The sequence below is a fragment of the Trichomycterus rosablanca genome, chromosome 10 (assembly GCF_030014385.1).
Source record: "Trichomycterus rosablanca isolate fTriRos1 chromosome 10, fTriRos1.hap1, whole genome shotgun sequence".
NCBI classification, from domain to species: domain Eukaryota; kingdom Metazoa; phylum Chordata; class Actinopteri; order Siluriformes; family Trichomycteridae; genus Trichomycterus; species Trichomycterus rosablanca.
Window position 1 is genome coordinate 19,965,593 of NC_085997.1, and position 10,915 is coordinate 19,976,507.

At 41.0% G+C, this 10,915-nt stretch overlaps 1 protein-coding gene across 1 annotated transcript in view; it reads right to left on the minus strand.

Annotated features, from left to right (window-relative positions):
• nherf1a (NHERF family PDZ scaffold protein 1a) overlaps window positions 1–7,520 on the minus strand; it is a 28,229-nt gene extending 20,709 nt beyond the window's left edge. The window contains exon 1 of the mRNA XM_063002932.1: window positions 6,822–7,520. Coding sequence (XP_062859002.1) covers window positions 6,822–7,310 — 489 coding nt within the window. The 5' untranslated portion in view covers window positions 7,311–7,520. The remainder of the gene's footprint in view (window positions 1–6,821) is intronic.
• Between the last annotated feature and the right edge of the window lie 3,395 nt (window positions 7,521–10,915).

Below are 10,915 nucleotides of genomic sequence, written 5' to 3' on the forward strand. Positions count from 1 at the left end.
GCCTAGTGCACGTTGCTGCGTTATGCCTGGTTCACACTACACGATTTTTGCCCTGATTTTCGCTCGGCGACTGGTCGGCGCTAGATTTGCCGGCTCGGGAGCAACTCGGCGTTCGCTCGGTGATCAAAACTCGGCTCTCGATTGCTAAGTGTGAACTATCCAACAACTCGATCCGACCGGCTCGCCGAGCGCTCGAGTTTTCTAGCACGTCAGATATCTGATCTGAGATGTGCGACTGGGAATGAGTGACATGTCGAACAGCCAATGAGAACGCAGGATACCGTGTGCCGACCGCGAACTTGCACACACACATACACCCACCCGCCCGCACGCGCAAACTCGCCACCCGCCCCCCCCCCCACCCCGATGTCACCAATCGCACAAAAAACTAATTAAACTAATTAAACTAATAAAACAAAAAAAAATAATTAACGTTGTGCACATTATACACACAATGCAATTTTGATGATTAAAAATACGTATTACTTCATAAAGATAATACATCCCGATCCCATCTGAGCCGATTCTATGAACACATGATATAAACTCGTGGTTCACTTTGATGTAGATGAGAGCAGAAAACGTTACAGAGCCAAGCAGAGGCAAAAGTTCATCAGTTACTAAGTTGGTTAGTTCAGGATCCTCTGCTTTGACTGACAGAAAACTTTTAGCTTCACAAGCAGAACGAGTCTGACTCGGTTACCGCTCTGTGGTAATAGCAGTTTAATTAAGCCTGAGCTTTATAAGGTAAGCGAGTCACACACAATGTTTCAGTAACTGGTGTTTATTTACAACCGCAACATTCATTATAACAGTAAAAGAGATAACTGTGGAAAGAAACTTACGATTCGCATCTTATGAATCGACTCATGACTCACTTATAGCGACACTGTGAACAGAGCATCTCCGACACCTGTCTTAAAGACACACACGTACTATAACATCACTCATTGTTTAGTCACCGATTTATCTTCAGTTAGCCGTATTTTTTAAACTGGATAACATTAAACGTGCGTGTGTGCGTGGTCAGCAAGACTAATCAAATATGTCTCCTGTGGATGAAAAATGAATTGCTTTAGTTTTAAAAGTAAAAAAAAAAAATCTCATAATGCCACGCCCCCTGGACAGGCACTCGCGCTCCCCCAGACAGGTATTGGCGCCCCCCTTTCTTGTTTGTTAAGATTTTAACGTCATGTTTTTTACACTTTGGTTACATTCATCACAAGAACAGTAGTTATTCATTACACAAGGTTTATCATTTTACACAAGTTTATTTCAAACAGTCATGGACAATTTTGTATCTCCAACTCACCTCACTTGCACGTCTTTGGACTGTGGGAGGAAACCGGAGCTCCCGGAGTAAACCCACGCGGACACGGGGAGAACATGCAAACTCCACACAGAAAGGACCCGAACCGCCCCAGGACCTTCTTGCTGTGAGGCGACAGCGCTACCCACTTAGCCACACGCCCTGCTATGTAGTACTTAGTTTTTGTATGTTTGTGAAAAAAGGTCACCCAGTGATCACTGTGTCCATAGCAGACAATAATAACTTAATAATTCCCTTAAACTAACTAACTTCTAATCCTGTCTTTGTGTGGTTTCGTTAAATAATGGGACAAAAGTCAGGGTGGCGAAAAAAGATGATTTTCATGCATCGCTAATAATTTTCATCTGACAGCAGCAAAACACTTCTAGCTCACTATTTGCTCTGGTGGCATTATAGACTGAATCACAGACAATTCAAGGATTCATTGTCAAGGACTTCAAAAGATCTGACAATCACTGTGTCCTTAAACTTGCAACAGAAATTCAAATAATGACAACACACAAGCACAATGACTAAAGCACAACATGCAGCACGTTTCAAAAAATACCTCCAAAACCCTGCCTCTGTTTAACCTGTCTTTAAACACAAACACTTCACCGGCAGGAAAACCAGCCCTGTATTACAGGAAGTGGTTTATTTAAAAAGCGCTTTTGTCTCTTCTCCCTCGCAATCTACACAGGCTATTACACCATCAGCAGCAAAACATCTACTGCCCTGTTCAGTTTGAAATTTTCAGAGCAATGTACAGTTTTGTTACATCCACTTGTGAGGACCATGCATTTAATAGCAGGCCAGGACTTTTCAAGATCTCTGTTACTAAATGATTAAAACGTGATCTTCACTGACACACTAAAAAAATAAAGTTCTTTTATGAGTAATGTAGAACAGTAATATGAATATAAACACTCTGAGAAATAATGTCCCTTAAAGGTGGATGTAAACCATTTCTCTCAGGCTGTACAGCTGTTCACATAACATGATGAATCATCTAATGAACTTCACTCATATTACAAGCACCACCCCTCCTAATCAGTTTCTATCAGCCTATATCATATCATTTTAACCTCCTTTTGGGTAATAAAACCTTTAATAAAAATACCAAGGTCCAGTGTTTAACTGCTCCTCATGAGATACAATAAGATGTGTAAAAGCAATAGAAATAAAAACTACAAACTGGGTTTTTATCCAGCCAAAACAATGTTTTGATAACAGCTGTGATCACAGTTAAAATATGACACTAAAAGACTGTTTAGCGTCAACCTTACCATTCACATTTCAGCCAGTGTCTCTATGTAGACTGTTTTTGTCACTACATAATGACTTAGACTCCTGTAACCCAGTTTCTGAAAGGAAACCATGTCATTTGCATTCTGTAACTGTGCAAACACCACATGACATACTGTATCTCTTAATAGAGATTCCTGTGATGTTCAGCTATAAATTTCAAAAAATAGAATAAGTTCAACTACATGGCCTACTACATCTAAACACACTACTAAATTCAATCATTCGGCCTGGCTGCACAACATCAGTGTCTGAACCTCACTAACGCTATTGTAGTTGAATGGAAGTAAAATTCCAAAGTCTGTTACAGCAGCAAAAAATCCATACAGTATATCCTTGATTATCAAAAGAGATGTTTAATTACATATGGATGTAATGTTCTGATGCCCACATATATTTGACCCCTTAATGTCTTTACAGAGACCCTGGGAAACAGTATAAGGAACCTAATACTTATTTAAGATAACAATATTGCTGTTTACCAAATCCAAATGCACATAATTAGAACATGACCACTACTCTGTGAATCCATCCATGAAAGCGACTGACCAACAGCAAACTCTGCATGAACAATCCATTCCAAATACTCGGTTTGCAAAAAAGCACCCCAGCGGGGTTGGCTATAGACAAAGGGTGCTTAGTGGGAGCCAAAATGGACAGCTATTCTAAAGACGGTCCATTCAGTGGCTTTCTAAATGATTAGAAAGAGGAAATGCATGAGTCTGGTTGAAAAACCCTTCCATAAAAGTGGAGCCATTCATGGGTGACAGGACTTAAAAATCCACTTCAGAAATCGCTGGGATGAGTGTGATTATAATATGCTAGAGACAGATAAACCATCTTAAGCTTGTACAATTAGCCTAGATAAGCTTTTCAGGGACATTTTTGATGCACCATAATATACTAACAGCCTAAATGATTAAAATATACATTGATATTAATAGCAATCTATGATATTATGGTTACAATTCAATAAGGCAAAGGTAAAATAACTTAAGAATCTAATTCTAATTTACCAGTGTGCAATGCTGGAACTTTGGCTTTAAGTTTATTTTTAGTCAGAACCCAAGTAATAGGTATAACTGCACTGTAAAAGAGTAACTAGTATTGCTGTGCTGGCACCTTCAGCAAAAAAAAAAGGTCATTCAAACAACAGGAAACAACATATTTCACCACTCATACAACATCTGATGAGTAATATTTGCTTGTCATGTATATATAATTGAATATCTGTTATTCTTCCTTTGGACTGGATTCCAAACTTTACAAAGGTTGGTGCTTGATGCATTCATTTCCATTGCCTGTTATAGTATCGTCAATGCAAACAAGGATAGTTTCAGGGTAATGTGCAATAAACCTTGTATTATCTGTGACCTGGCCAACAGAGCACAGTTCCTTTATTATATGAATTATTAAAATAAGATTCCAGGTTTAAGGATGACAAGACAAAAGACTACTATTCATCATGTACTGTTTTGGTTGCTATATATAATGGTTAGGAATGATCTACTGTGGCAACCACTAAAGGAGCTATCTATCCACCCATTTACCCATTTATCTATCCATCCATTCATCCATCCATCAATATTTATCTATGAGCAATATTTACAGCCGTATAGAATAATACTCAATTCACGGTTTTAATAAATACTGCTCCGTTAGTGGTTGCCACAGTAGATCAAAGTGTTTTGCATACCTCAATTGGCAAAGTTTTTATGCCAGATGCCTTCATGCTTTGGCCCTAAAGGGGCATTGCCAAAACTGATTTGTGAGAAAACCATTCAACAATCTTTTGATTTATCAACCAATAAAAGCTTAACATTACCAAGTTTAAGGTCTTATTTAACAGTATTAGAAGTGCATCAGCAATATCTTCATGTATCATACCAGTGACACACAATCACTAACTTACATTACATCAGCAAGCAACAAGCAATAAACACAGTGGAAGTAAATCTCATTGTGGACTTTTCCTTTAAGAGTACAAATTAAGTAATATGATTCCTTTGACTGAGGATTTAAAGACTCAACTTTCTCATGATGTTGCGCCAGTAAGATTACAGGTTATAAAGGCTTTGTGTCATTCTTAAGTGCTGGATAAAAAGGAATTCCAGCTAATCCTTTAAAAATGTCAGGCACTGAAAAAAGATCAGTGGGAAAATTGTATCATGCTCAGAGACAATTTTAAACTCATATTACACAATCTGGGCAAATCATTTAACCTCGTACCACCCTGTACAGAATGCAAAAAGGGTTATATAAATTAAAACCTTGGGGCTGACACGTCTTATCACACAGTTATTTATGAAGGGACCAAAGGTGAAATCATTAGCCTTATCTCTGTAATCCCTGATATGCATCCAACCTGGATTTTGTCATCCAGTCTACAGGGAGAAAGCACCATACTACAGTAGGTAGTGTGGTTCCTTTCATTCATTTGTGCCTAGTGTTTCATGGCAGGATTCAAGAATGAAGCTTTTTTTAATTAATATATGAATGAATTAATTCTGCATCTGATTAAACTAGATTCGTAAACTCAAAGAACTATCCTGGGTGCCACCCAACCACAACCATTATTGGGATGTAGGTGTTCAAGGATCATCCCCATTAAGAAAAAAAACTTTAAAAAAAAAAGATTTTTCTCATCCTTGTAGCTAAGTTTGCCAGGCTCTGCACCGGAACAGATACTACGACTACTAACTTGGCTGTCGAACAATCCTGACTGCAAGGAAAGTCTAAAAAGCCGTATGCAATGTCAGTGCCAAGCCATACTGCTTTTACTGAACCTCTGATATATATTTGCAAACTTACCAGGAAAACATATCATTTAGTATCATTATCAACTTGTCAGTTCAATTTGTCAAGCAAACACAATTTGTTATACAAAGTTATAAACATGGCCAAGGATTTATTTCCCCAAAGTGACTTGCAGTTGTGACCAATTACGATGCCAGGGTTCGCTTATGGACCCAACAGGGACAACTTGGGGTGGTGGGTCTTAAATCAGTGGACTTCTGATCACTAGTCCAGTACCGTAACCACTAAGCCACCAATGCTTGTTTGTTTGTTTATTAGGATTTTAACATCATGTTTTACACTCTTTGGTTACATTCATGACAGGGACGATAGTTACTCATTACACAAGTTTCATCAGTTCACAAGGTTATATCGAACACAGTCATGGACAATTTAGTATCTCCAATTCACCCCACTTGCATGTCGCATGTCTTTGGACTGTGGGAGGAAACCGGAGCTCCCGGAGTAAACCCACGCGGACACGGGGAGAACGTGCAAACTCCACACAGAAAGGACCCGGACCGCCCCACCTGGGGATCGAACCCAGGACCTTCTTGCTGTGAGGCGACAGTGCTACCCACTTAACCACCGTGCCGCCCAAGCCACCAATGCAGAGCAGCACAACTAATAGGACAAAAGGCAGGGTTTCGACTCGTTTTATCCTACTATAGCATTTAGCATATACATACAATTCTTTACTTCAGAAATCTGAGTTCTTTCACCTGTTTGTGGGTCCCATTGGGGACATTTTTCAATATGGTCAAATGTAATTAAAGAGTTATTACATGTAAGAGAGGCTGCGGAAACACAGACAGCACTGTCCACAGTCAAGTGAGCTTTACATCACCATGGGCTGCCACACAAGTACCAGTGATTTGTTTTCATTGTCTTTGTTCATGTGATTGGCAACACATTTGAGAACTTCAAGGTGCTGTAGCTGTGTGTGTGTGTGTGTGTGTGGTAAAACTACTCTTTATAAAACGGATAGTTCCGGTCCTAAAATCTGATTGGCTGAGCCGCGTTCGAAGCCGTTGTAAAATCCCCGATAAACGCACACCTATGACCACCTCACATCATTCCATATTAATACGCCACTGAAAAGAAAAAATTAATGTTATGTTCGCCCTCATGTTGCCTAGCAACACTTAATCGAACTACCTTGCGTCGCGGAAGAATGCTTTATTACAATAAAGCATTCTTCCGCGACGCAAGGTAGTTTATACACAATAAATACATTTATGAATTAAACATTGTTGTATTTATTGTATTTTATGTTGACCGCCGTTTTATAAAAGCAATAAGCCACTCGAGACCGTGCGTTACTGCTATGATTTTAGCACGGGAAAGAAGTTTTAGAAAATCGTCATTCCCCGTGCTAAAATCACAGAAAGAAGTTTCTAGTCTACTTTACCTCGGAGTTTAGACTGAGTGTGGTGATGCCAAAGTCCCCGTTAGTGTCCGGGATAAAGACAGGGACAGGAACAGGTTCCGGTTCAGGAACCGGACTGGCTTCTGTAGCTGTACCATTCGTCTCCTCCTCGGCGGTATCGGTTGTGTCTCTCGGTATCGGTACACCGTCAGTGACGAACTCTCTCCTGCACGTCAGGTTGTGTTGTTTGAGCAGGTCGGCGGTCTCCGGGTCCACAACTATCAGCTCCAGCTTCCCCGTTACAGCTCGTATTCTGGACACGACCTGCTGGTGACTCGCTCCGTCCACACTCTCTCCGTTAACGAAGACCAGTTTGTCCCCGGGCCGCAGACCCGACTCCTCGGCTGGGGAGTCCGGCTCCACCAGGCGGATAAACTGGCCCGCTTTGTTTTTCTCACCGTGCAGGTGGAAGCCATACCCGTCCTTCCCTTTGTCTAACGCACAGAGACGCGGCCTCAGCTCTCCAGACATAGCGGAATAAACTGATTCACACCGAGAGTAAACTGAAAAGAAAAGCAAAAGTGCCCAACAGCGCGGTCAGAGAAAGTTACTTCAGCTCCGAGTTCAACTTCTTCTCATAAGTTTCCATGTACGTAGCATCGGAGGGATGAATGAGTGCTGAGTGAGTGAGTGAGTGAGTGTAACACTTCCTCTGAACTGATCTTAAGAAGTGTTTATTACTGTCCTCCAGCGCTCAGCTTAAAAACATGACGTTCACATGCATGACACAAAGGCTGACCAATCAAGACCCGCATACTAACATAATAAACAGTATGGCAAAGAGTACACGGTCAGCATTTTATATCTACTGTTGCGTACTACTTTGACGTACTACTTAGTATAGCAGTATCCGGTTCTGGGTGTAGCACTTGTTGACAAATTTTTCGAAGATTAATGAACATACTTATTTTTTTAGAAAAACTAATAACCAAAGAATCATCGCAAACAAAATACTTTGCATTGTTTGTATGTTTTACATTTTTATAAACGTTATTCAAATTCATTTAAATTTTATTAACAGCTTCATCCTTTACTTTTTTGTTCTTGTTTTGTTTCTACACTCACCGTCCATTTTATCAGCTCCACTTACCATATAGAAACACTTTGTAGTTCTACAATTACTGACTGTAGTCTTATCTGTTTCTCTGCATGCTTTGTTATCCCCTTTCACCCTGTTGTTCAATGGTCAGGGCCCCACAGGACCACTACAGAGCAGGTATTACGTATGTAGGTGGTGGATAATTCTCAGCACTGCAGTGACACTGACACTGGTGTGTTAGTGTGTGTTGTGCTGGTACGAGTGGATCAGACACAGCAGCGCTGATGAAGTTTTTAAACACCTCACTGTCACTGCTGGACTGAGAATAGTCCACCAACCAAAAATATATCTAGCCAACAGCGTCCTGTGGGCAGCGTCCTGTTACCACTGATGAAGGTCTAGAAGATGACCAACTCAAACAGCAGCAATAGATGAGCGATCGTCTCTGACTTTACATCTACAAGGTGGACCAACTAGATAGGAGTGTCTAATAGAGTGGACAGTGAGTGGACACGGTATTTAAAAACTCCAGCAGCGCTGCTGTGTCTGATCCACTCATACCAGCACAGCACACACTAACACACCACCACCATGTGATTGTCACTGCAATGCGGAGAATGATCCACCACTTAAATAATACCTGCTCTGTGATGGTCCTGTAAGGGTCCTGACCATTGAAGAACAGGGTGAAAGCAGGCTAAAAACAGAAGGACTACAGTCAATAATTGTAGAACTTTAAAGTGCTCCTTTATGGTAAGTGGAGCTGATAAAATGGACAGTGAGTGTAGAAACAAGGTCGAGGTTTTAATGTTATGGCTGGAATACACTCCAGACTGGGTGGCATGTCACCTCAGGGCAAAACTCAATCATTCAAACCTACACTTTGCCACATTTTTGACAGACAATGACCAGATTTGTTAATTCCAGGTCTTTATGGTCTTTGTTGCTATGTAGCAACCACTCTACTAGTTGTACCTAGAGCAGCCATTCACACCTTCTGCATGTTTCTGGAGGGTGGGTGGAAACTGGCATGGGGAGCACATGCTAAACTCCTCAGAGACAGTAACCTCGGGCCAGGATGGAACCCTGATACCTATATTGTTGTGCGACAGCCTCACTTATAGTTCCCTTCAGTGGCGGTTCTAGACCATGTGAGGTGGAGGGGACAGGTTGGGGCCAGAGGCTATGTTAGAGGGGCCAATTACTTTCTGCCCAAATGTGCATTGTGGGCCTTACTGTGTTACCTTAATTGTGTCACTTTTTTTGGTTAAAGGAAAGACATAATGAAACAATATACAACATACTGTGTAGTGGATGTGGGGTATGAGCTCTCTCAAAACTGAGAAAGTTTGACATACCACACTACTTAAATACTGAACGTTACTTGAATGTAGAGTTACTTGATGACAATGTTACTTGGTTATGTATGTGGACCAAAAACAGCTGACATTTGTGAGTTCAAGGGTGCCTGGTTGGACTAATGTGTAACCAGGTATTTTCTATTTCTCAAAATCATAAATGACTCTAAACCAGATATTGATAAGACCTGTTAAAGCGAATATTCAAACTGTAATCAGATTTGCACTGACATTATCTGCACCCACTGATCTGTAGTCTTTTATGATGTGATTTCATAGAGGCAAAGATGACAGTACAGGGCAAAAAAATCTGATAAAACTGCTAATAAACTATAAACATTAACTTAAGTTTCATCACTGACCAGGGTCAGGTCCAACACACCCAGAGCAGGTTATAATCTTGCAACAATCTGCCAAATGGAGAATGCTCATAAAAGCAGAATAGCTGTGTGTACAGGTTCACGTTTCATAATGTGCTATTTAGAGCAGTTACAACATTTATGTTTAAAAATAAAGACCTGAGCCACAAAGTTGTATATTCAAGCTGGCTAATGCTGTTCTTTATTCTTTGTCACAGACAGTAGCCTATTTGCCGTTTATACATTTGGAAACAGACCCTACCGGCATAAAGCTCTATTACAATGATAAACACTGACATCTTGTGGCAATATACAAAATCACAAGTAGCCTAAAATCTTTAGTAAGCACGTTTGTTTTTCAACAGCTTTCTCATGGTCTCGGTTGCGGCGGGACCGGTTCCACCGTTACCCAGTGGGCGCAAGGCAGGAACACCCAGGACATGGTGCCAATCCACTGCAGGTTTGAAATCTTTTTAAACCAGTTATCTACCCAATGCATCTGTGGTTTATGGGTGATTGCCATGGACAAGAAGTAACACATTTTCTTGTACTAATAAAAATGTAATCCTGGCAACTCGAAGCACGCTTATAAATGGAAGCCTAAAGGCAGTTAAAATAAAACCTATTCCAAAAAGTTAAGACTAAAACAGTAAGGGCTGATTTGTAATAATTATGTTTTACAGGCATTTAATTTAAAAAGATCATTGACAAGTTATTTAATATTGGATGCCACCTGTGCAACAAGTCCAGTCCAGCTACTAAATATTCCACAGTCAACTGTCAGTGGTATTATAACAAAGTGGAAGCAATTGGGAACTACAGCAACTCAGCCACGAAGTGTTAGGCCACGTCAGATGACAAAGCGGGGTCAGCGGATGCTGAGGCACATAGTGCGCAGAGGTCGCCAACTTTCTGCAGAGTCAATCACTACAGACCTTCAAACTGCATGTGGCCTTCAGATTAGCTCAAGAACAGTGCGTAAAGAGCTTCACAGAATGGGTTTCCATGGCTGAGAAGCCTCATCCAAGCCTTACATTACCAAGCGCAATGCAAAGCGTCAGATGCAGTGGTGTAAAGCACGCCACCACTCGACTCCAGAGCAGTGGAGACTTGTTCTCTGGAGTGACGAATCACGCTTCTCTGTCTGGCAATCCGATGGACGAGTCTGGGTTTGGCGGTTGCCAGGAGAACGGTACTTGTCTGACTGCATTGTGCCAGGTATAAAGTTTGGTGGAGGGGGGATTATGGTGTGGGGGTGTTATTCAGGAGTCGGGCTCGGCCCCTTAGTTCCAGTGAAAGGAACTCTTAATGCTTCAGCAT